The 25,796-nt window shown below is 41.6% G+C and overlaps 4 protein-coding genes across 7 annotated transcripts; 2 read left to right on the top strand and 2 right to left on the bottom strand.

Moving 5' to 3' along the window:
- Positions 1-400: 400 nt before the first annotated feature.
- Positions 401-12,938, top strand: pkma (pyruvate kinase M1/2a). Of its 4 annotated transcripts, XM_079466252.1 has the most exons (13): positions 3,521-3,760; positions 3,976-4,055; positions 4,154-4,303; positions 5,593-5,771; positions 5,928-6,019; positions 7,342-7,473; positions 8,196-8,382; positions 8,638-8,908; positions 8,979-9,129; positions 9,292-9,444; positions 10,767-10,933; positions 11,832-12,013; positions 12,129-12,916. In XM_079466252.1, exons 4-13 carry the CDS (start codon positions 5,615-5,617, stop codon positions 12,233-12,235), a joined length of 1,599 nt encoding a protein of 532 aa, XP_079322378.1. In that variant the 5' UTR covers positions 3,521-3,760; positions 3,976-4,055; positions 4,154-4,303; positions 5,593-5,614; the 3' UTR covers positions 12,236-12,916. The 4 variants fall into 4 exon arrangements, 3 of the variants coding, with proteins under 3 accessions (XP_079322376.1, XP_079322377.1, XP_079322378.1); XM_079466250.1 differs by lacking the exons at positions 3,521-3,760; positions 3,976-4,055; positions 4,154-4,303 and adding an exon at positions 401-888; XM_079466251.1 differs by lacking the exons at positions 3,521-3,760; positions 3,976-4,055; positions 4,154-4,303; positions 10,767-10,933 and adding exons at positions 410-888; positions 11,268-11,434 and having other exon boundaries at positions 12,129-12,938.
- dhdh.2 (dihydrodiol dehydrogenase, tandem duplicate 2) lies at positions 12,911-17,346 on the bottom strand. Its single transcript, XM_079466253.1, has 7 exons — positions 17,185-17,346; positions 16,334-16,445; positions 15,686-15,849; positions 15,269-15,521; positions 15,051-15,175; positions 14,562-14,712; positions 12,911-13,695 (listed from the first exon to the last, which is right to left on the bottom strand). Exons 1-7 carry the CDS (start codon positions 17,272-17,274, stop codon positions 13,586-13,588), a joined length of 1,005 nt encoding a protein of 334 aa, XP_079322379.1. The 5' UTR covers positions 17,275-17,346; the 3' UTR covers positions 12,911-13,585.
- Positions 17,347-19,760: 2,414 nt separating this feature from the next.
- On the top strand, positions 19,761-23,869 carry ugt5f1 (UDP glucuronosyltransferase 5 family, polypeptide F1). The gene is made up of 2 exons (XM_079466248.1): positions 19,761-19,835; positions 20,933-23,869. The coding sequence occupies exon 2, from the start codon at positions 20,960-20,962 to the stop codon at positions 22,535-22,537; it is 1,578 nt and encodes a 525-aa protein (XP_079322374.1). The 5' UTR covers positions 19,761-19,835; positions 20,933-20,959; the 3' UTR covers positions 22,538-23,869.
- Positions 23,560-25,475, bottom strand: LOC306899777 (uncharacterized protein). The gene is made up of 2 exons (XM_079466249.1): positions 24,905-25,475; positions 23,560-24,293 (listed from the first exon to the last, which is right to left on the bottom strand). The coding sequence occupies exons 1-2, from the start codon at positions 25,367-25,369 to the stop codon at positions 24,174-24,176; spliced, it is 585 nt and encodes a 194-aa protein (XP_079322375.1). The 5' UTR covers positions 25,370-25,475; the 3' UTR covers positions 23,560-24,173.
- Positions 25,476-25,796: the final 321 nt, after the last annotated feature.

Genomic DNA, 25,796 nt, shown 5'->3' with positions numbered 1-25,796 from the left:
TTGACTTAAAAATGTATATTCTTAACTTAAACCGCCTTTACGCACAATATGTACTTTCCTCAACAAACAACACGTTACTGAATGATTACCACATTCACACACTGGTTCAAGTATGTTTACGTTACATAAGATGATTCTTCAAAGAGAACCAAACACTGTATTGCATGGCATATATTAAATCATGGTACACATCTTGCCATATATTGAATTATGTTTAATAGTACATCAAATCACAACATAATTATTATCATGATACGTATAAAAAAAATCTATTCAAGATAAACATAAACAGCAGAAGAACGTTACGTTTATGGTCCTGAGACATTTCTTAAAGGTAAAGTTAAGCTGATTTGGTGTCGTTATTTCTGTTCATTAAAGAGTTAAATGATGACCGCAGAGTGCAGCTCGAGGGCCTACGTGCGTCCGCGCGAGTCTCACCCACCCACACGCGGAAGTGCGGCATCATCACTGTGTGTGTTTGGTGTGTGTTGATGCCGCTTTACATTTCAAACTGTGTTGTTTTATAAACGCGCTGAACTAACACGTCCTTTAGATCTACTTTAATCCTCCGCTCACGTGACCTCCTCGTGCTCCGCCACAGTGCGTATCTCGAGCTCTGATTGGACCCTTCCACTTCCCGTATTGTTGCCTTTCCTCAGAAAGCGGTTTATTAAAGACGCGATGCGTTCAGACTCGATGAATAACAAACACACGTGTGCAGCTCGAGCTCTGGATGAGGGTTCTCACATTCAGTCAAAAGAAAACACTGACATTTGAAAGGGTTGACGTATCCATCCGCGCGCGAAAGTAGTTCCGGCGGACTCGGCGGATCACCTTGAGCTCGCGTTCCAGAGCGCATCATTCCCAGCTGACGGTCGACGAGCGCAGGTGAGTCTCTCTACAGCAACTAACATCGTCATACTTGTATTTATTACGTTTTCAGTTGATGTAAACATTTTTAGATTCATTTAGATGATCTGTTTCGATGAAGTAGGACGAATATTTTCAGTCAGCGAGTGGAGTTCTCACAACGTTTTTAACTCCGACATCTAAAGTGACGTTGTTTTCTGAAACCGTTATTTGACGCGTAATGGCGACTGTCTGTCTTCACATTTAAATGCAGTAACGGTTGGAATGTTCTAGAAAGCGATTCCGCCTCGCGCAGTGGCTCTGATGCGTCGGAGACGCGACGCAGAGGCGGGACGTGACCCGCAGCGCATCCGCCACATTACCCTTCAACTCCCCGCAATGACTGGACCAGAACCGCATCCGAGGCCCACGCGCGTGTTTTCAGTCGACACAAACCTGTTTTCTGTGTTCTTCGTCATTAAACTGCGCACTTCATGACGGAAACACGTGTGAAGGGATGCAGGCGCAGATCTCAGGGATAATTCTGTGTCTGTGATGGAGTCGCACACTTCCACATTCATTCACTGTCAGATTTACTGCGGTGGATTTGGTTTTAAACAAAAAATCTAGACAGATTTGTACAGATGAAGTAAAGTTTTAATTCATGCATGATTTGACCCCTGTGATGGACCGGCGTCCTGAATGTCATCCATCCCGTCAGATTGGCCTGCCAGGCATACGCACATCGAATCACACTACCTGTTTATTTTATACTTGGATTTCGATGTTAAATCAACAATCAAGTATTTTGCATTGTAAAACCATCCTACGGGTTTATTTTGTCCATGTGGATTAGAAATTGCGCTGTGGTAGGACAATTCGGGTGTTTCTATTCCACAGGCCGATAATCTGGGATAGTCTCCATCGCCCCTGACTCCACAGAGGACCGATGTGTTTGGAGAATGGATGAATGATGTTGGGGTTGGTTGTCCCCCATCTGATGTATACTGAGAATAAATGAAGTTTATTATAAACACCTTGGAATGTGATGATTCTGCGTTTTCTGCAAACTGTCACACCTAAGGGGAAGCTGTTTGCGCTGAATGAATTTCTGTGTAATTTAGGAGTGATTTCTGTAACATCCTGTCAAATTGCATTAGAATTTCAAAAGCTGATAAACTAAAAGAACAAGGGGTGCAACAATAATCCTATTGTCAGCTCTATAAGTCTATTTCTTGTTTTATTTTTGACAAAATGTCATTGAAAAGGGCAGACCCGTCTACAAATGCAGTGACTCGCTCAGCAAGATGGTTGTTTGTATTAAAATCAAATCAAATAATCAAGTCGGAGTAAAATGTGCTTGATTTGCTGCGTTTGTCCTAAAGCAGGTGTGAACCGCAGTAAGATGCAGTGCTGCTGATGCTGAGCTGCCATCCGTCTGCATTGACAGTCCAATCCGCATAACTGTGAGAGCCGCTGCGCCCCACCTAATACAGTCATGCGTGTCTAGTGCCAACGGGAGGGCTGTAGGAATCCCATGTGTATTTTAGGACAGTGTTGTAATGTGAGCACACTGAGGTGGTCTGTCTAAAGCAAAACCAGTATGCGTGTTGTGACTCATGAGGTTAGGCTGTAGCGTTGGTGCGTATGGCTTGCGTGTTTTATCCTCTTTTGAGGGAAGAAGATTTAGCGCTCAAACCTCTCAGCAGCACAATGCGTTCGTCTCCAGCTGCAGTGCTCGGGTTAGAGAACGTCTGTCATACACAATGAAGCTCCTCGGACGCGTTCTCCACGTCTCTGTGAGGGCCTACCGGTACGTTCAGGACTGGGCCCAAACACGCATACATGTACTACAGCAGTTGATGTTGTTTGTTTGGGGTTATTTAGATCCTTGTCTTTTGTAGGGATTGTACTGGATTAATAGACGAGCTCTGCTGTCAGACGTAAAAGAAGCGTGTGTGTACCACGGTCATTTGCCAAGTTAAAGCTTTTATTGATGTTTACAGTGTCATTCTAGATCAGATTGACATTTTTGTCAGTTAGTCTCAAATGTAAACAAACTGACTGGAGCTACCTACTGTGCGTTACAGGGTTTTAATGCACATCTTCCAGCCAGTATTCAAACTGACCGTGGTATAATGTAACGACAGAGTCCCTTTGGATAAAAGCTTAAATGTTAATGTCGTGCACATTTCCACTGTAAACGAAGTTTAATATATATGTGCAATAGTAATAATGGTGGTGCTGTTAGTCGAACGCTAATATTAAAATGTTAGTTCTGTTTAGTTTTGGAATGATTGGTTGATGTAAACTGCTCATTCAGAAGGCTTAAATCAACTTGTAGTCATGTTAATTCTTTGCAGCAGGCTCAGTGTTTTGATAACTGAGATTCTTTAAATATTTGTCTGCTGTTGTTAACCCAGTTTGTAAAAACAGGACATTCACTCGCTGGCTTGCGTTGACCTTTTGTGCTGCCTGGGTTAGCAGCAGATGCTTTGACCGTTTGTTAAACCCGATAGTATGAAATCAATCAATACTTGCTGCCATGGCAACATGACTTTGCTTTACTCTATTAAACTCTAATAATAATCTACTAGAACTCTATTACTCTGTGTAAAGTATTTGTATTATTTTAACCAGTCAGTGTGGATGCATCTTACTGTTTTATTAGGTTCTATAGTTACATAATTTCCTGTAGTAACTGGCAGCACAAGGGCTTGTGGATTTTCCTCTCTGCCCGTCTTAGTCATCATCATCACATGACTACGTGTGGAGGAGTGTGTTTGATGTGAGCCTCCTCACGTAACACACACAGACAGACAGGAAGGAAGTGTGGTTGGCTATGGTTGTTACGGACCGCAGTGAAATCCTCACGACCTGATTCCTGCGGTGACCTGACGTGTGGATTTAGGTATTCTGCTTCTGGCAAATGGTTTTATATGCATTTCCATGATCATGTTAAAGCACAATGTTAGAACAAAGATGTGAATGAATACATGATTTGTAATGAGTGTGTTTCAGTAACAGGCTGAACGTCACACGTGTAGTTGTCTTTATCTGCCCTTGAGGGTGTGTGAGGTGGATTATCTCTGTTTTAAATCGTCCTTTGTTAACATCCACTTTAAGACACAGACACAATACTTCACGTGTCCTGGATTCTGAGGTTCTGTTCATGGTTGCTGTTTTATTCCAACGAGGAAAACCAGGTGTGATGTCATTATTATAATACCATATTGATATGGTGTGTGTTTGGAGAAGGTTTGTGGGTCCACTGCGATTACTGCGTGTTGTTGTTTCAGTACAGATGACTTTCAGCGTGATCAACAGTGCTGTAAAAGTGACACTGTCCTCTCTCCAGATGTCTGAACTGGTGTGTTTCAGTTCTAGCGTCTGTGCTGTTCTGAATGACCTGCATGTGAAAGTGAACACACGTAAAATCAGGAGCATGAGAAAAGTTAGTGGATCAGTTACATAATAATAGTTCTGTGGGTTAGTCTGTTGCGTAACTTGGATGGTAAAAGTTCCCTTTGTGCCACACCCCTCTACCTTTTGTATACACACTAGATCCCTGCACGGGCCTTAAATCCAGGCCCTGGTCCGAGCCCGGCCCTGTCATACAAGCTTATCTGAATTCTCAACCCGAGCCCGCTTCGAGCCTTATTACAAGCCAATACTACTGTTGCAGACATTTTCAAAGCGGCTAGCGCCAGATGATGAGTCCACTCCGTTTCATCAATTTAGTCTATCAAACCAACACTTTGCTTGACTGCAATAAAATCCAAAGAGTTTTTTTAATAACAAGAAAACACAACAATTCAAGAATATCTCGATGTAAGTTTAAAAGTTTATCACCACATCAGTAAAAGGGCACTTTTTATAAACTGAGGTGCTCTGCTGTTTGCAAAAGCAAACGACGTGCTGAAAACAAACTTAAACGTGTAAAATCGAAAGAATTTAAAATAATAACAACGTGCAGATTGTTTTACCTTACTCTCGGGCAACAATTACTAATGAAAAAAAAGTCTAATCCCAAACCGAAGACGACACTGCCTCCTAACATGGGTACAGCCTCAAGAACAATCTAGAAGGAGAAAAGTCCAGTCCACCTTTCTTCTACTACTCGTCCTGAAGCTGATAACTGATGTATTGGCCGATATACAGTATCTAGATATTAATATAAAATTCCCTTAGACTGAAACTAAAGGCAAAAAGTGGACACGGTAGCCGTTAGTTCTCTTTTCTTCCTCTGAAAATCATGTACCACTTTACACTAGTTTAACATTCTTTAACCTTCAAACTTTTCTGGTATATTTAATAAACACATTATAGATGTTCTTCCAGAAAAGTGTTCTTAACAGCCACGAGTCTAACAGATCAGACAGCAGTCTGATTCACACAATATGCTTTTGTTCCTATAATAAACACATTCATAAATACTGTATCTACATCATCAATGTTTTGCTAATATCAGAAAGTGAAAGATCACGACAGAAACACAGAACTGTTCTGGATTATAACTGTGAGCAGCTGAAGGAGTTTAACCAGAGGAAATCATTTATGGTTAATCGGCTTTAATATATCGGCATAGATTGTATAATCTTTATTAAATGACCATTTATCAGCCCATAGTTATTCGTGCATCTCTAGTTAATTTATCTGGACGGAAGGATTAATGTCTGTACAGCAGTGAAGTTTTGTTTGATGATTGACTTTTCTTTTTTTGTGGATCTCATCTCTGTGCAGGACAATACCCATCACCTCCGCGATGCCCCACACTAAAGCTCAAGACATGGGCTCTGCCTTCATCCAGACGCAGCAGCTGAACGCTGCCATGGCCGACACTTTCCTGGAGCACTTATGTCTGTTAGACATCGACTCTGAGCCCACAATCGCCCGCAACACTGGAATCATTTGTACCATCGGTCAGTAGATATTCGCACTCAATGCAAAAGCTTATAAATGGATGGAAAATCCAGCATGTTCACCGTTCTGTCATTTCAAAAAGATTTCTCTTCACGTTTCTGGTGATATCTGTCAGAAAACAGACATCATATGCCTGTTGTGATTGTGTCGTACAGGACCAGCCTCTCGCTCTGTGAGCATGCTGAAGGAGATGATCAAGTCCGGCATGAACGTCGCCCGCATGAACTTCTCTCACGGGTCACACGAGGTAAATGCTTCATTATTCACCCTCACTCTGTGGTTTTATTTCACTTTGAATTCTTCTTCAGGATCAGTTACGCTGAGTCTCCGTCCATATTACACTCAGGTTGCAGATGTATTAGTGATGTTTTACAGGTCACAATTTAAGATTGAAGAAACAATTGATGCATTCAGCCCATTCTGAGAGAATGTGCGTGTGCGCTTTTGTCTACAGCGAGTGCTGTCATTATAAATTATTGATTTGTTTCTGTTCCTCCCTGCGGTCAGTTTGCCATGGGAATGATTGACAGAACCAGCCTCCAAACATCCTTCAGAATCATTGTGAAACATAAATGTTATTTAATTCAAGTTCTCAATATATTGATTTACACAACAAAGTGAATTTGTTCATGTCTCGCAGTAAATCTGTGTGTTGAGTCAAATGTGTCATGGCTCATTTTTCAGGATCATGTCTCATCGTACATGTAACCCATCCCTGATGTGTCTCGATGGTTTAAACAAACTCGCAATACAGACGTTTCAAACTCTTCATCAAACACACACACTTCCAGTTGTAGAATTGAAACCCAATGACATGAAATCGGCAGTGTCACACACAACAAAAGCGTGAGGTTTTGCTTTACAGAAGCAGCTCGTCTTTCTCTTGGTTTATCTGTGCAGCGACCGGCAGAAGACAGCAGCTCCGAACAAAACAACTTCTCCAAAATTCTGTCACCGTTACGGACTGCCTGGGCATATGAACATAAACGTTCACGCTAAAGCCTACATGGCATGATAATGTTATATTGTGTATTTGCCATTATTATCAATTATGGTCTGGTATCTGTCTGTTGTAATCGAGATATTTGCGTGACATTGGCGATATAGGATAACATCGTCACATCACCCAGCCCTAGTGTCACAGCTCAAAGGTGCTTGATTTATCCTGCTGTTTTACAGCCCGCTCATGAAATACACGACACTAACCCATGGACTGTCATATCACAGTATGTGTGTCATCACTTGTATGTGCGTGAGAGAGTGTAACCCAGTTTTGTTCGTCTAGACAACGACCTGGACGTCATTTAAGTGCGTGTGTGTGAGTGATGTAACCACTGTTGTCACGTCGTCATCATCCTGCTATTGTGTGACATCTAAATCTGTGGAATTGAGCATTTACACTGTTTAAACATTGCACATATTAATACAAACACATTCTTAATACCAACTGACAGTAAATAAATGATTGAAATGAAAAGTATGTTTAATACGGCTCAAATTCTCATTTATGTCAGTTATTTTAGTTTGCTGTTGGCTGTTCTTTTGTAAGTCTCTCTCTCTCTCTCACAGTATCACGGAGAAACCATTAAGAATGTACGTGAGGCCTGTGACAGTTTTGAGCCTGGTAGCATTCAGTACAGGCCGGTGAGCATCGCCCTGGATACCAAAGGACCCGAGATCCGAACCGGTCTCATTAAAGGGGTGAGTTCATTTGTTGCGGTCTCATTCAAGTTGTTTCAAAGAATTCCAGCTGCTATGAAATCGATTTGTATGGATTTATGTGTGTTGAAGTTGTAGAGATTCTTATTAAAGTGTTTTAATAGTTGTGGAATTTTCCTGCAGTAGTGCTTGACTCACAGAACTTAGGGCTGTGCAATTTATCAAATTAATGGTAGTCGTCAATTTTGGCCTTTATCGATTACAAAAACTAAATAATGGAGGCAAACGACTATTGTGCCGCATTCCATTTAGCAAGGATCCTCTTTTCTTGTAGTATAAATCCACAGCGCACACCTCTCCTTTACTGTGGTTCAGCAGTGATATTTCTTTACATTTAGTTTTCAGTTCAATTCAGAGTTGTGTTAAATGTTAATGAGTAATCGTTTTAAATAATCGGGATCTCAATATCGGCGCGATCATGATCAAGCAGCACTACACTTCCTTCCTGTAATGACTTTCCATGTAAAACCGCTTTAGCGGAGCATCCCTTTAACTGTCAGTCTCCTGCCAGTTCCATTTCAAAATGCCACAGCTGATTTATACATCCAATCAAATCGCAGAGAAAAAACAAAAGCCACGGCCTCCATTTCTCCATTTGGAATTACACTTTCAATGTGTCAAAATATGGAAGAAAGACTAAAACAAAGGATCACGACTTCCGGTTCAAGGGGACTTTAATGTGTGTGTTGTCTGTCCTTATCCAGAGCGGCACAGCAGAGGTGGAACTGAAGAAGGGAAATAAGATCAGAGTGACCCTTGATGATTCCTTCATGGAGAACTGTGATGAGGATAACCTCTGGCTGGACTATAAGAACATCCCTAATGTGGTTGAAGTGGGCAGCAAGGTCTACATCGATGATGGTCTCATCTCGCTCCAAGTCATTGAGATCGGTGAGTGATCGCTAATGCTAAAGGTCGAGTCCCGGCTCGTTCTTTCCTGATCCTCCTCCCAATAACTCTATGCTGTCCTATAATTAATAAGGCAAAAGCCCAAAAATTATAAAAAACAACAAGCTTGTATTCTTGTTTTACTCTCACGGTCTGGTACATCAATGACTGTGTCTGATGCTTAAGGCACACAAAGATGTTGAGAACATACTCAAAATGGCTTCAAACGATGCTCTGATAATCAATGATGTCTCTCAGGTTCTGACTATCTTGTGTGTGAGATTGAGAACGGAGGAACTCTGGGTAGTAAGAAGGGTGTGAATCTGCCCGGGGCTGCGGTTGACTTGCCAGCTGTGTCAGAGAAAGACATTCAGGACCTGCTGTTCGGTGTGGAGATGGGAGTCGACATGGTATTCGCATCTTTCATCCGCAAAGCTGCTGATGTCCATGAGGTCCGTAAGGTGCTGGGAGAGAAGGGCAAGAACATCAAGATCATCAGTAAACTGGAGAACCATGAGGGCGTGCGCAGGTGAGGTCATCACTTGTATACTTTTTTATACTCTTGAGTTTTCCCTTGACTCTTGTCTCATCTTCACCAGGTTTGATGAGATCATGGAGGCTAGTGATGGCATCATGGTCGCCCGCGGTGACCTGGGTATCGAAATTCCCACGGAAAAAGTGTTCCTGGCACAAAAGATGATGATTGGTCGCTGCAACAGAGCAGGAAAGCCAATCATCTGTGCCACACAGGTCAGCTGTACTGAAATAACCCTTCCCAAAATAGAAATACTAATCTGGTTCTGGAGGAAAATGTAGACGTTACATCAACTAACGTTTTTGTAGTCAAGGACAAAGAGACTGTTGTCTTCCAGAACATGCTTGACACCTGTATGTCTCTCACTCTTTGTGTAGATGTTGGAGAGCATGATCAAGAAGCCCCGTCCCACACGTGCAGAGGGCAGTGACGTGGCCAACGCTGTTTTGGACGGTGCTGACTGCATCATGCTGAGCGGGGAGACGGCAAAGGGAGATTATCCTCTCGAGGCAGTGAGAACCCAGCACATGGTGAGAGCGCCCCTACTGTCAGTCCTGTTAGACACAAACCACACTTATATAACCCTGTTCATGTACGGTATACATAGCTTACTAACTCTAGACAGCATGCTGCAGTTCTGTAGTTCTCTTATAATGCATGTTTTTCTTTATTTGCTGGTTGTGTCCGTCTCAATGCATTGTGTCAGGGTCAGTTACAACAGCCTTGTGCTAAAGCTCACGAGACTCATCTGATCAATTCTTATTGCTGATAGTGTTTTGTGCTTTTGGCTGACGGTTGGCATGTCTGAGAGTTATTTTCCAAACGCTCTGACATCAGACGCTGTTTATGCACCAGCCGTTTCTCAGCCCCTTCGACAACCGCTTACGCTACTTTCAGATATTTTTCTTTAGCATTTAAGCTCGCACCAGCATGTTTAAGGTTTTTCTGACTTCTGTGTTTACCTGCGTGATCCTCCAGCCTTTGTTTCTCTTCTGATTTCTTCTGTTCATTTCATCCTTTGCTCTTATGATTGCATGACACGTTCATTCAGCCCTAATGACATCACAACTGAGATTAGAGCTGGGCAGTATGATGGTCGTATGAGATTCTCCTGTCGAGGATGATCGTGACATCAGTCAAAGTGTTGTTTAGAGTTTATATAATTACAGTTTCTAAGCAAACGTCAAGTTCAATGTGCGCTTACAGGTGTGTGTATCTGTGTGTTTAGCTCTTTTACACTTCAAAACTGTTCAAGGTCTTTTGTTTTGCTCTACATGAGGAGAATCTATTTGTGGGCTAATGCCGGACATATTATTCATTGATTTAAAAACAAATGAGAATACAGCCCAGCGCTAAACTGACTTTCACCTTCAATCTTACATGTGTGAATCTTTCATTTACAGTTAGAATGTCATTCATAATGATGGTTTGTTTGGGTGTAATTTGTTTTAATTACATCTAATAATGCATCTAATATCATTTACTAGAACAACTGGATGTGTTTTTAACCTTTATTTTGTTTTCTTCACTAACCTTTTCCTAACTGCATTAATGTCATCTTTCATTACTCTTTCCCTCCTGTTCTCTACATCTGCCCTCACCTCTTCTGTATCTCTATTGATTCACTCCATCCTTCACTTGTGTGTGTCTCTCTCTCTCTGTCTGTCTCTCTCTCTCTCTCTGCGTCTCTCTCTCTGTCTCTCTCTCTCTGTCTCTCTCTGTCTCTCTCTGTCTCTCTCTGTCTCTCTGTCTCTCTCTCTCTCTCTGTCTCTCTCTCTCTGTCTCTCTCTCTCTGTCTCTCTCTCTCTCTCTCTCTCTGTCTCTCGGTTGTATCGTGTGCTGGTTGCATCAGATTGCTCGTGAAGCAGAGGCGGCCATGTTCCACCGGCAGGTGTTTGAGGACCTGCGGCGCTGTTCTCCCCCCTCCACCGACCCCGCCGAGGCCATCGCCATCGGCGCCGTGGAGGCCTCCTTTAAAATCATAGCCGCTGCGTTTATAGTCCTCACTGGGTCCGGCAGGTAGGCAGGTGGAATGGAGATGATGTGGAATACCAAACGTCAGGGTTCAGGGAGAGTAGGGACAGAAGACTTAAACAGAGAGAGAGAGACTGAAGAGAGACACATGGCTCGTGTATGAGTGTCCACCAGTCAGATTAACACAATGCTTTAAAAAGAACCTTTGGGTAATGTTGAAACATAATGTTGGAAAACTGGATGAGTAAAGGGCAGGACTGGTGGACACATTCTAGTCCATGTCTCTCTATATTTCTCTCTCACTGTCTGTCTGTGTGTGTATGGTTGTTGGTATGATTGTATAATCCCTCCCCCTCCTTTCACCGGCCGGCGCTGTCAGATCGCCCGTGAGGCAGAGGCAGCCACATTCCACAGACAGCTGTTTGAGGAGCTGAGACGCTCCACCCTCATGACCCGGGACCCGTCAGACGCTGTCGCTGTGGGCGCCGTCGAGGCTTCCTTCAAATGCTGCGCCAGCGCCATTATTGTCCTCACCAAAACCGGCAGGTAAGAGGTGGAACAAAGCTGTCACAGGTAAGAGAGGAGGGGTTTCTGATGAAGGTAACCTCGACAGTGACTAGAATAATCATTATTACAAGATGATACAGAGTTCCCCCTCGTCCCCTGAATGACTTTCGAGTGTGTTTGTGTGTGAGGAGAGTCCGCAGTATAGACAGATGTATAGACTGTATAATTTTCCTCATGTGTTCAGTATTAGTTGAGTGGCATGTGATTTCTATTTACAGCTGTCCTTGATCACGTTCATAGAAATCACATGATGCTCATCTCAGAAACTAATGCAGTACAAATGATTGGAACGTCTGTCAGACAGTACACGGTTTTTTAATGTTCCGCATATCAGCTTGTTTCCATTCACACACTTCTGTTCTGTCTGCTGACTCAGATCTGCTCATCTGATCTCACGGTACCGGCCCCGCGCCCCAATCATAGCTGTGACCCGTGATGGGCAGACCGCCCGGCAGGCTCACCTGTACCGTGGCATCTTCCCCGTACTCTACAACAAACCGTCTAATGACGTCTGGGCCGAGGACGTGGACCTGCGGGTTAACTTCGCAATGGACGTCGGTAAGAGAGATAATGTCTGGAATGGCTACAGTTCTAGATGTCTTTGAGGGAATCTTATTGTATATTCAAGTGTTAAAGTTCTGTCAGGATGATTGCGTGCTCGTGTGTTTCTCAGGCAAGGCTCGTGGATTCTTCAAGCCCGGTGATGTGGTCATTGTTCTGACTGGCTGGCGTCCGGGTTCCGGTTATACCAACACCATGCGTGTTGTTCCAGTGCAGTAAACATCATACTCCTTCGCTGTTCCTCCTCACTTCATTCCTCCCGTCACTCCAGCAGGCCCACCGGACCCCCATCTCAAAGAGCTGAAAAGCAACCAGTGGAGCATCATCACTTCAGTTCTATGTGCTTTCTTGTTTATCCACAGATGTGTTACATGAACTGAATGTCACTTTTTAGGTTTGAGGCAGAGCGAAGAGAGAGATGTGACCATACTGTTCTGATTTATCACGTATAACTCTGCCTGTGTTTTGTTTTGCACTGTGTTCACACTCCCAAACCATGTTACATGTGTTATATTTTACTGTGTTGTGTGTCAGTCAGACAGCGAAACCAACGCACTATATACAGTATATATATATATATTTTTGGCTAACCTAAAAGAAATGATGACGCCCACACATTTCATTTGTTTCGAAGAGGAACACGAGAATAGTTCAAGATCAGATCAGCGTAGGAAAATAAGAAGTGAGGTTAATGTTGATGCTGCGGAAACGGTCACATTCCTCCCACCGTGTCGCTCCAGTATGCTCGTGTGTTGAGTGCGTGTTTATTGTGTGTGTGTGTCTAAGTCTTCCTGCTTTGTGTCGCTAGGATCAAGATGTTGTTATAAACCTAAGAGTAACTTTAGTATCATTCTGTATTATTCAAGACTGAATTAATAAAGGAGACAAGCACTTAACCTTACTGCACTTTTTTCATTTCACGTTACAACAAAAACATGAGCATCTGAACACACTTTAATTTCACAGGTTCACACAATGTTCATACGTTTTTGCTCCTTTCACAGAGTTCTAACTTTAGATATAATATTCATCAGTTACATACTTTTTTGTGTTTTCCCTCTATTAAATATCAGTGCCATTAAATCAGATTTCTTAGAGTTTCACTTGCTAAGTGATGTGCTCTATAATCTGTGGCTGAAGAAGAGTCCAGCGTTCAGGCAAAGATTGTCCAAAACATCCCAGTAAACTCTTAAATTAAACACAGTGATTTATTAAAATGACCATTAATGGCTAAACCGTTGTGGATATACGACCGCAACAGTGTGATGTATAGTTTAGCGGTTTACTTTATACTTTGCCAAAACAAAAATTTCCCTCAATGACTCCTTTGAAGGATTTCTAGAGAGGTGCCCGTAGATCAGAATTAAATCAATTTAAAGAAAATCTGTTTATTTTACACGGTTACATAAACGCAGTAAAATTAAACCCGTCAGGTCATGACCTGTTCAACTCAATTCACATGATGTCATTTATTACGATTTTAAACATGACAGATACCAGCAGGACACCTGAGTGTCTGAGATCTTGCCTGCCAACCTTAGCAGCTAGTATGTGAGCGACAGCTGAAGCTCATTGGTTGTCCTGACTGTAGACCACGCCTACCTGCCTCCGGGCTTCATCCATGATCTCGGTGAGCAGAGCCGAGTCTGCGTGAGACATGCGTGAGCTCTCCTTCAAACCTGCAACACATTCACAAAACATTGCAAGATTAAAGCATCTCAGCACGAGGGTGAATCTCAAGAAAAAAAACAAAGATATTGTAATATTTTCATGACAAATTGAGCAGGCGGCTGTTACAAAAATACAGAAAATGTAGACATTTGAATTTTAAAGTAGATTTGTAGAAAAGATCATTCCAGTTTTTGCTACTAAATGTATCCTTGTTTAATGAACAATTAAGTCTGGATTGAATGATGATCATTTTTCTATTACAGTAAAGAGAATAGGATTGTTGAAATTCATACATATGTAATGCATAAAAGCAAAACATTCGTCATTGTTTTACATGCCTTCATTATTGTGGAATAAATTGTGACTCAGACATGTTTCTGTAAGATTCACTCTTGTACTGATACACCAAAGTGTCATCTTGTGGTTGCTACTAAAACTAAAGATGAAGGTTTTTTGTGCTTAGAACAGAGACACAATATACATATTACAGCCAGGGGAGTCAAATAGAGAAAAAAAGAAGAGCTGTATTTTGATGTGTGTGACAGTTAATGTTCACAATGTTGTCTTATGTTCGCTTCCTGTTAGTATGTCCCAGTGCGTGCATATTATTTTGCTACGCACTAAAATGTATTTACTTCTCAAAAACAAAACCAGAACATGCATTAAGTGCATATTATAAGTAGGTGAACTGGGACGCAGCAAAAGAAAAGACCTTTATTCAAAAAGAAAGAAATTATTCAAAAAGATTAAAAGATAAAGATAAGATAACATCTGTTGGTACTAGTTTGAATGACCAAAAAGTGTTTATACAGATCATCAAGAGTTTTCATCACTTTGCTGAAGTTGTATAAAAGCACATAGTGATATAATTCACCTTTCAGTAAACATTGTCGGACCTCCTCGGCCTCATAGCGCATGCCTGTGCTGTTGATGAAGTTCAGAGGCAGAGCGGGTTCAGGAATGGGATACTGAGTCTCAACACCGTTGACCATCAGAGACGTCGGACACCACATATGAGCGGGAATCTGATTCAAAACAACAACACAATCTATTACAACATGATGTCATGTTTAGCACATTTACACTCATAAACTCTTAGATTACTGTAAACAACCACATAAATGTTTCCATCCACACTGTTGACTGTTCACAGCATCAATTTAACTTTAACAGCCGTGTTAGTCAGACACCAATGAAATTACAGTGATATATCTTTAAACATTTACATTACAGACATTCAGGCTTCTAAAAGAGGAGTTAGTTGGAATGAAAACCTATCTTAGATTTCTCAAACTCAGATGTGTTTCGGCACTAATGGAAGGATTCAATAAACAACAGCCCATAATGTAAAGACATGCGTCACCTTGATGGTGCCTTTAGTACCGGTGATGACGGCCTCGTTCTGAAGCTCGGCAGCGATTGTGCAGATACACACGGCCATTCTGTTCCCAGAGAACTTCAGCGTGACAATCATTCCTTCATCTACACCTGAAATGTATCACAATAACAAACAAGTCTTCAAATAAATCCTTTGAACGTCTGGTGTGGTTTTGGCTTCGGAGTGTTCAGTGAGTTCAGTACCTGTATCCAGACACACTCCAGTAGCTTGGACACGCTCGGGTTTTTCTCCGTTGTAAACCATCAACACAAACTGAAGGCAGTAGATGCCGATGTCCAGCAGAGCCCCTCCGCCCAGCTCTTTCTGCACAGAGCGAGCCGTCTGCATGATAGGAAAGCCAAAGTCTGCCTGCACCATCTTCACCTCCCCGACCGCGCTCTGAGACAGCAGCCGACTGATCTCCAGCGACGCCGGAAAGAATCGAGTCCAAACGGCCTGCAGAAGATGAAATAATACACATGTTGAAGTGAGTTCAGAAGTGCCCTCTGATCTAGAGAGCAGAACATCTCTATCAAACACATCACAACATCTCAGGACTCCGGCAGTGACATCTGCACACATCTGAGAATCAATACCACATCTGTTCAACATCTGCCCACCTCCATGAGGAAGACGTTGTTCCGCTTCGCTGTGGCGATCAGCTCCTGAACTTCCGTCAGATTCATGGCCAGAGGTTTCTCACACAGCACGTTCTTCCCGGAGTTCATGAATAAAACACCCAGACGCAGATGATGAGGGTGAATGGAGCCCACATACACCACATCTGTGGAGGAGAGCATCATCAGCGCCGTCACATGACACATCTGCTACCATCAATTTGACATTGTTTCATCACAAACCTGACAGCACATTATGCAAATCTGTAAAGTGATTATTTGTCATGGAAAAATATAAATGAACTGTAGTAAGGTCACCCAGTCGAAACCCTAAAGAATTTGGAAACTAATTTAACCAAAAACAAACAAATGAATAAATAGATCATTTAGAAGACTAACTGTCATTATGAACAATGTGAAATAATTTTTTGGAAAACTTTCAGGATTTTAAAACTTCGTGATTTCATTGAACTGTTATTCCAACATAAAACAATGTCACAGTGACTAAATCAATCAATAAAATTATTAAAATGCGGTAAAATGAATAACTATTATATCAGTTTCAACATAATTGTGTCCAAACACTTCGAGAGAAAAGAGTTCAGACAGTATAGACGTCTGCTGTTCTGGGATCAGTAGTTCACATCTCACCGATCTCTTGATCTTTGGCCAGATCTTCATAGCTGCCGTGCACGCGCGGGATGTCATGCGTGCGCGCGAACTCCTCGGCGCGCTTCAGGTCACGCGCGGCCACGGCGACCACCTGTCGTTTGTCACATAAAATACAATATTTCTTTAAGAAACATGCATCATTATTTATATCGACATATACTACTTCCGATAGAAACAAATAAAGAAATCGTGTCCGTGTTGCTTTAAAGGAGATTATTTTATTTCCGGTGCATGGCGGTAACAGATCACGTGCTTGGTAAAACTTTCTGATGTGTCAATAACACGTGCACATTTCTGTAGAATGCATCATTTAGTTTATCATCTGGATTAAAACATTACAATATGCAAACACGGAATGTCTTTCTGGGGGTTAAAAACACTGTTCCGAGAGTAGCGCGCGCATGTTAACCCATTTACGATACAAAGGTCTTCATGTGAATATATATGATTTATAATATAAATCGTTTCTTAATATACGTTTCATACTGAGGTCAAAGAACCAGATAAAATGTCAACCGACGGAACTTAATCTACACAGATAGCAAAACAACAAAATCTGCTAAACATCTTAGAAAGAGCTGTTGTTCGTCCATTCTACATCATAAACATCTCACAGACATCTTCTAGAGGTCTACATGACATCTGACAGCAAACATCTCTGAGACGTATTGCAGATGAGCAAACTATGTCACGCAGATGCAAATGCAGACGTCAAATAGACGTAAATATGCGCGCTATCGTGGTACTGTAATACTTTGCAGAATAATGTCAAACTTTGTTTTGTTGAATAAGTTGACTCTTTTAATGAAGGTATGTTTATAGATGTTTACCTGATGATGTTCAGGTGAGAGGGTCTTCAGAGCCACTGTAAAGTCGTGGCTGATGTTCCCTGCGCTGCAGATTCCCCACCGGACCGACATGATGACGTCTGTACCTCCCGTGAGAGCCGCCAGAGGGCGACAGACAGCGCAGCTGGGTTTTTGCTAGATGGGCTACAGAAGTGGTTCAAAATCTCGCCATATAATTACAATACATTACATTCGCTAACGCATGCGTCTACCCCGACCCTAAACATAACCTTACAATAATAATAAAATATGAATCTACTGTTTTCAGCGTGACGATAATAATGCGCTATTGAAGTGCGCATGCCCAGTGGAGGTAGCAGCGTCCCTAGTTAAAACATGTAACGCAAACTGCACTCTCAGGACCGCATTTCTAGGACCCTGTGACGACGGAAGTGACGAGTGCGAGTGTCAATAAATGTTATTAGTTCAACATTAAAAACATTTTATTGGAAAGTTAATGTAGCCGAAGTGAGTTGTTAAATAGTCTTGAATGCAATATAGAGCAACAATATAAGCTTCTAATGCTGTTAAACTGACAAACTGTTTATGTTGATGTAGTGACTTTGGGATGATTATTAATCTTTGGCCTGGCCAGCATAATATTTAGTACTTCGTTGTGAAACCCTGTTCATTATACTCATTGTCTTTACATTTTAAAGAACTTAAATGAATCTCAATGATTTCAAGGAAGCAATAGCATGACAAAAGATGAATAAATAAACTTGTCAAGTAACGTTACTGGTCTTCGGCCTTAGTTGTCACTAAGATCTTTTAAATATGAAATTTAAAATGAGAGAGTTAATTCACTTGCTCTCAACTCTTTTCTCTCTGTTAGGAGTCCATGAAAACGTCATCAATGAATGTGGTTCATGAAAACATTTTTATTTTATCAAATATACTCAATCTTAAATCTACCCCGAGTCATCCTGTGTCTTTACTCTGTACTTGAAATGTGGTTAATCTAGTGACTGAAAAGGCTATACTGGATTTATTGTTTATTTTACTTGAAGTTTTGTTATATTATGCTAGTTAGTCACAATAATTACTCAACATTAAGGTGTTAACAGTAAGGTTTAATTGCAAGAAATAAAGTAGACCGTCAAAAAACTCGAAGTAGTTAGAATTGGGTGGAAATACCATCTCGTGCACTTTTCTTGTCCTCAAAAACTAGGGTCCATGGGATTGCGTCTCCTTACTCCGATTCGATAGGCGGCGCTGTCCCATAAAAAAGGGGCCGAGAAGTGCGGTCTCAGAAGTGCAGGTCCTTGGAAGTGCAGCCTCCAGTATTGCATTCAGATAAAATGGGTAACTGCGGTGGACGTTGAACTCGCCAAATGTACGCATGTGCAAAATGTGTCTACTTCCAGTCCGCAGTCTTTTGAGGGCTAAAATGCATGATTTAACAGTCAACACAATTCTTATTCTTGGAAAATGCTTCCCAGTCAGCAAATTCCTTTAGTGCAGATCCAAATAAACCTGACCTGTGGCCAATGAAAGGGTTTCCTGGCACAGATCTGGTCCACATCTTCTTAGCCACAACGCGACCAGATCTGTGCCATAATTCCACCAGCAGTGAGCCATATAATAAAGAATGATGTGGACCTTTTATGTCATTCTTGTTCGGCTGAGTTCAGTAATGGACTGACGGCCCTTATGTGGGCCACATGAGGCTGATAGACCAAAAGCAAGAATTCTCCCAAAATTTAACCATGTCTTTTCTATGCCACACCATTTTGTTTATTTAAAATATTCAATAAACACAATAAAACTATATTAAACCCAAATGCTTATTCCCAAAATTGATTTGTTTATTACAGATTATGTAAAACTATTTTAACCCTCTAGCAAATCAAACACTCAACTACCCAAAGGTATTGAAAATCTATTTATTAGTATGATCGATCCTTCCCTACACAAACATGTTTTAAATGTTGTATTAACAATTGCATAGGCTAACATGTTTTCATTCATATAACTGGTTTCACCTCTTTATCAAATGCTCCATTTACTTAAAAGTGTAATGATAGGCTACACAGCGTTATAGAGAATCTGTGACGATGACGTATTTGACATGGGCGTCACAATTGGATCTGGGCGGGTTGGACGTCCACCTATGAAGGTAAATCAGTAGCAAAACTTGAGAGCATTGTGGCTCAGCCGCATGACGTCATCAAACGCCGCACTTTCTCTCGCCTCTGAGCTTTCAAGTGCACAAATTAGTTTTGCAAAGGGATTATCCCGAAAGAAGATGCAAAAGTCAAGGCGGGATGGTTGCACTACAAATCTGAATCGAGGAAAACGTGTAAATCTGTGCAATGTATTTGTATCTGCCAATGTATTTTGTAAATGTCAGTTTACACATTTGTAACTATTTTCCTGCAACTTCAAATTCAGAAGACAGATTTGTGAGTTTTGTACACGAGTACAAATCTCAACTTCATTTTTTATTTGAGAAGCTTTCACATTGGGGCTGTGAGTGTACATGTACAAATACTTACTTTAGAAGTTCACAAATAAAAAATCGACACGCTCTCAAGTTTTGCCACTGATTTCCCTTCATATCGGTTGCAGGATCTACTTGAAAAACTTGGGCGCCGTGTTTGATGAGCTCAACGCTGTTTTCTGTTCAGCAGGTAAATTATTTTCATTTATCGTGTTTACACGAATAACATACGAATAAGTATAAGAGGGCGAGCAACTATTTTACTTTGTGCTTGTCGGAATTCGTAATACATTTAACGTAAATAAGCTGCCATGTTGTTTACGCTGCAACATTAGATTCAATTCGTGTTTTATCATTGACGTCACGTGTTGTTGAAATGTTCAGCTCTGTACACACATGTAGCATCGCATGAAGAGTGTTTTATGTGCACTGTTTTTAAAAAGAGAAACTCTTGACAAACTGGTCTGTCAACCTCCACAAGAGAACAAAGACAAATCACAAACATTGGTCATGGAAATGTTTACACATTGCTACACAATAACAGAGGGAAATGTTTCGTTTTTATGGGAAGGTTTATTCCGATGCCCACATTAAACACTGTGGGTCGAAGACAAGGTCATTTTTTCGGGTGTTGATCTTCACTAAACATGTTTCTGATACAGATGTGGGGTGTGTGGCAGGTTCAGGTGAACATGTTTGTTCAGGATTGATCTTGTCTTGGGAATGTTTGATATCAAATCATTCAGTTACATCAGCACAAAGACTCACATCAGCCGCTTTCAATGTCGTAGTGCTTTTATTTTATTTGTCATTTTACATCCAAAATGATCTTTATTAAAAGGGGAAACTTGCTTTGCTGGGACTTGCTGTCTAGAGTTAATCTGTTTGTAGTTTTTTTGTTGTGTGTTTGCTTTAATATATTAATACATGAAGCTCGTCTCTTAAATGAAACTTGCTGAAGCTTTACAAGTACAGCGTCGTCTTTGTTCTGTTAATAACTGTAAAGAGACGGAAACAGAAGAGTGTTGAATGAATGATTCGCCGTCTGACCCCGTCAAAGATTTGAAGATTTTTTTAACTCTCCAGATGTTTGGAATGAATCAAATCAAATGTGTATGTGTATAAAAAATACTTTTTATTTTAAAATGCACAAGTAAGATCTGGTGGTGAAGATAAACAGTTAACACACAGTTCAAAAAGTATCCCAGCATGCACCTTGAGTGAGAGAATTACCCGACTGTGCAAAACTGTTCATATGATGTTTAAACCTCTGCTTCTTGATTTCAGAAAAATCTTTGAACGTCTCGTATAAGGATGGATTTTCATTTTGTCATCTTGAACATCATTCTAACGCTGACCCTCGTGGTGCATTGTGGGAAAATCCTGGTGTTTCCTCATGAAGGGAGTCACTGGATTAACATGAATGTTTTGATTCAGGAGCTTCATTCCAGAGGTCATCACATCACAGTGTTACGAGCGCTCGACAGCTGGTACGTCGCTGAAGATTCCCCTCACTACGTCTCCATAACCCTTCCTGTCTTACTGGGCGGCGATGATGAATTCTACAGCACTTTCATCTCCAAACAACTCCAGATTAGAAGACAGGGACACTCGGCGTGGACCAGATTCAAACTGGACATGTCTCTGAAGGACAAGTTTTCTGAAATGCACGAGAAGATCTGTGAAATGGTGATTTACATCATCGAGAAAGATCTCGCGTTGATGGAGAGGCTCAAGAAGACCGAATACGATGTGATGTTGACCGATCCAGCAAACGGAGGAGGTGTCGTGCTCGCTCACTACCTTCATCTCCCTCTGGTGTTTAACGTACGCTGGACGGTTCAGGGAGAGGCACATTTTGCAATCGCTCCATCTCCACTGTCGTATGTTCCCTTCCCTCTGTCTCTGCTGACGGATCGCATGACCTTCTTTCAGAGAACGTATAACCTGCTCTTCTACACCGTACGCTTGTTTCTGTACAAGCGTATCGTGGGACCTCATTACAGAGCTCTGTGCGCACGTTATTTTCACCCTGATTTGGATTATTTTGAGTTATTTCAAGCGGCTGACATTTGGCTGATGAGGGTGGATTTTGTTTTCGAGTTTCCGCGCCCGACCATGCCCAACATCATTTATATCGGTGGTTTCCAGTGCAAGCCTGCCAAACGCCTTCCCGCGGATCTGGAGGATTTCGTCCAGACCTCTGGAGATCATGGAGTCATCATCATGTCTTTGGGATCTCTGGTCGGGCAGCTGCCGCTCGATATCGCCGAAGAGATCGCCGCCGCTTTTGCTGAACTTCCACAGAAAGTGATTTTAAGATACACGGGACAGCGGCCGTCGGCTCTGGCCAACAACACTTTACTGGTGAAGTGGTTTCCACAGAACGACCTCCTGGGACATCCCAAGACTCGACTGTTCGTGTCCCACGGAGGCACTAATGGTATTTTTGAAGCCATTTACCACGGTGTTCCGATCGTGGGCTTACCGCTGGTGTTCGATCAAGAAGATAATCTTTCTAAAATGAGATATAGAGGAGCGGCCAAGGTCGTGGACATCGCCACCATAGACAGACATTCATTCAAAGAGGCTTTACATGAGGTTCTTCATGATCCGTCCTACAGGAGACACATGCAGAAACTCTCCCGTCTCCATAGAGACACGCCATTAAAACCACTGGAGAGCGCCGTCTTCTGGACTGAGTTTGTCATGAGGCACAAAGGTGCCGCTCACCTGCGCACCGAGGCTTATAAAATGCCCTGGTATTCATATTATAGTGTAGATGTTGTAGGCGTTCTAATGTGTGTTGTGTTATTGACGGTGTTTGTGATGTTTAACATCATCAGGTGTTTATGCTGCAGGTGTGTCAAGAGAAAAAAGAAACAGGATTGAGTTTGAAACTTCACATTGTGTTTCAGTTCATCTCATATGTTGTTTTCCTCTCGTTTTACCTAGTTTTTTTATTTACCAGGGGAAAAAATACTGGTGTCAAATTTGCTGTGGTAAACTGTAGTCAAATTCCTAGATACTATTGTGAATTGACTATCGTAACTAAAGTTCACTAAACTTTACTGTTGTAAATAAAGTGCAGTAGTACATACATTATATACAACAGTATACTACAATTCACTACAGTTGATCAATTAACCTTAATATTACAGAAAAGTATATTGCTAGAATATACTACAGTATCTGTACAATTTACCACAGTTTATTATGGTAATGCTGAAGTATTTTCTTATGTGGTTGGTTCCCTAAAGTGATACTTCACCCAAAAAAAAAAATTCTGTTTACTCGCCCTCGGGTTGTTTTAAACATGTATACATTTCCTAACACGGAGAAAGACATTTTGAAGAATTTTAGCAATGTTCTCAGTTCTGGGACATCATTCACTACCATGGTTGAAAACAATAGTGTATGTTTGTGGTTCTGTTGAACACAAAATGAGATATTATGAAGAATTAAGGAAAGCAAACCGTTCTGGGGCACCTAACATTTACTTGGAAGTGGATGATGTCACAAATTGCTTATGTTCTTTCTCTGTGTTCATCAGAACAAAGAAATGTATTCAGGTTTGAAACAACTTGAGGGTGAGTAAACGATGACAGAATTTTAAATTTTGGGTGAACTGTCCCTTCAAAATTGAGTTTTGGAGAATAATGATCTTTGAATAAATCTTTCATGAATTATAAATGAATAGAAAAGTGGCATAATAATAAAATGTTTACATTTTAAAGCAAATTTCTGCAACACCAGCATCATCAGTTGGAGTTATGAAATAACACTGATGCCATTGGTTGAGCCGGTGTTTCTGTGTCAGGTCAGAGAACCGCAGTGTTTACACTTAAATGCATTATTAAAGGTCTTGTTTTAAATATTGGTATCGTATTATTAACGTTCAGATAAAAAACTTTCAGATAAAAAACAAAAGCCTGTTTAATATTAAAACGCAATCAATGGTGAATCCTAGACTGGTCCTCCGTTCAAATTTACTTTTGGTTTTCTCATATATATCATTATGTTGATGTGTTTACATTCTGTGACAAACACATTCACTGTAAGGTCCAATGAACATGTGTCCATCAGTGATGCACTTACAAGTCTTTATGGTAAAGCAGAAATGTGAAGCTTGTATTGATTTTAAACCACCAAAATGTGTTAATCAGTACAAAACTTGTGGTATTTAAACATGGCAGTGCCTAAATAAATGGCCAAATTGTAATTCCTTTTACATTGTTAACTTTCAACCTCTGCTCATTTTGTACACATCATGTAAAGGTCATCGGGTTCACCAGCTCATGTTTTCACCGCTGGAGTTCAACATTTGGATACAAGGTTAGTAAGTGATTCTGTAACACTAGTTTCATGGTAACGTGTAGTGAATTAAGTGTAAAACTTGAGCCCAATGTTTTAACATTTCCATTGCAAGTCCATTTGTTTTCATAAAGCGAGAGTTGAGTTAAGACAGCATGTCAGTAGATGTGGTCAAGTGATGTGAATGCAGAAGGCCGCTGGTATCCACGGCTCTCTACAGACTCATCTCCGCCACATTGACTTCTGGAGTTTCCAGCTCTTGCTGACAGCTCTCACGGATGACATACACCACCAGTCCAAAACAGATGAAGATCAGCAGCACTATCCCGATCACCTGTCAACGAGACACGCCTGCATTAACAACCAGAGAGAGAACTAGGACAGTACTGCGCAGCACATCGCTTTTAGGAATGACGCAAATATGCCAGAGGATCCTGTTTAATAGATATTTCCATGACACATTATGAGCATGACAATTCAAGTAAAACGTTTGATGTTTGGTATTTCCAAAATCTCTCAGGTTGTCGAGATCAAAACCTGAGGATCCGTGTTATCCAGCAGGATTTATAAGCATCTTTGCTCCACATCGTGTTGCTTTCATTTAAAATCCATCAACATGGTTGAAAAAGGCGAAATTCAAATGTACTAATCAATTTTGAAAATAAGGCTGCAAGAAAGGGTTCTTCACAGGAATGTCATAGAAGACCATTTTAACCCAACTCACCATTGTGTCAAAGTTTCTTAAAAACATTTTCTTCTGTCTGAATATCGTTTTCTATTACTAAGAACTTTTTTCATTGAATCAATCATTTAATTGTCATTTTCATTTCTTTTATAGGTAATTTATGAGAAATGCACGAGACCGAGTCGATACATTGATAACATTTTCCCCTTGGTGCTGCTGCGTAAAAGCGCACGAGCGCGCATCATGTCACCGGCGCTCACCTGAGACTCCACGAACAGCCGCTGTGTGCGCAGCATGAGGTCTCGAGGAGAAACGCTCTCCTCTTGCGTGGGCTCGCACCACTTCCGCGGTACGGCTTTATCCACGACCACGTACCTGCCGTGCCAGTCCGTCATCGCGCAGGCCAAGTACTGACCGTCCAAAAAGAGCAGAATCAACCAGACCACCGCGGGCACGACACTGGACAGAGACACGGACCTCCTGCACGAGACCTCGCACCTGCAGCCCTGGACGATCATCATAATCGCGAGAGCCATGACCGCGGGGATGATGAAGAATGCGGAGGAGAAGAGTCCGTTCCACAGCGGATCGCACGGACACTCGAACTCCAGCTCCACCAACTTCTCCAGACCCATCAGGATGAAGCCGAAGGCCACGTTGGACACGAGTGGACTGTCGCTCAACTCATTCTTCAGTCGCGTGAGCCATTGTTGTCTACTGCCCATGCTCCCATAGACACACGACGGGAGTCACGCAGAGCTCGTGATGAAATCCCCCCGACACATGTGCAGATGTGCGCTGATGCGCGCGGAATTCGTCCCCACGCCCCTCGTGCACTTCACGGCCCCATTGGTCTCGAGGGGAGAGGGGTGTGTCGCCCGTGACCTCGCTGCGGCAGGTGATTGGCTCGCAGCTGGATGCAGGTGTGTTTTGATTTAAATGTTTCTTTATTAAAATACGATAAACGCTCATCAATCTAATTGGGATCCAAAATCACCAATCAAATGAAGGACGCCGAGCATTACTGTCCAATCAAAAGAAAGGATTCTTGTTCTTTAATTCCGTGTCTATATTTTATAAATGTTACGTGTTTTAAAATAAAAAAAACAGGTTTCTGCAACTTCTGTAATTTGATGTCAATGTGATTACTCA

This window comes from Barbatula barbatula (assembly GCF_947034865.1).
Source record: "Barbatula barbatula genome assembly, chromosome: 10".
In the NCBI taxonomy this organism is placed as follows: Eukaryota; Metazoa; Chordata; class Actinopteri; order Cypriniformes; family Nemacheilidae; genus Barbatula; species Barbatula barbatula.
This window is presented reverse-complemented; position numbering and strand designations above follow the sequence as displayed.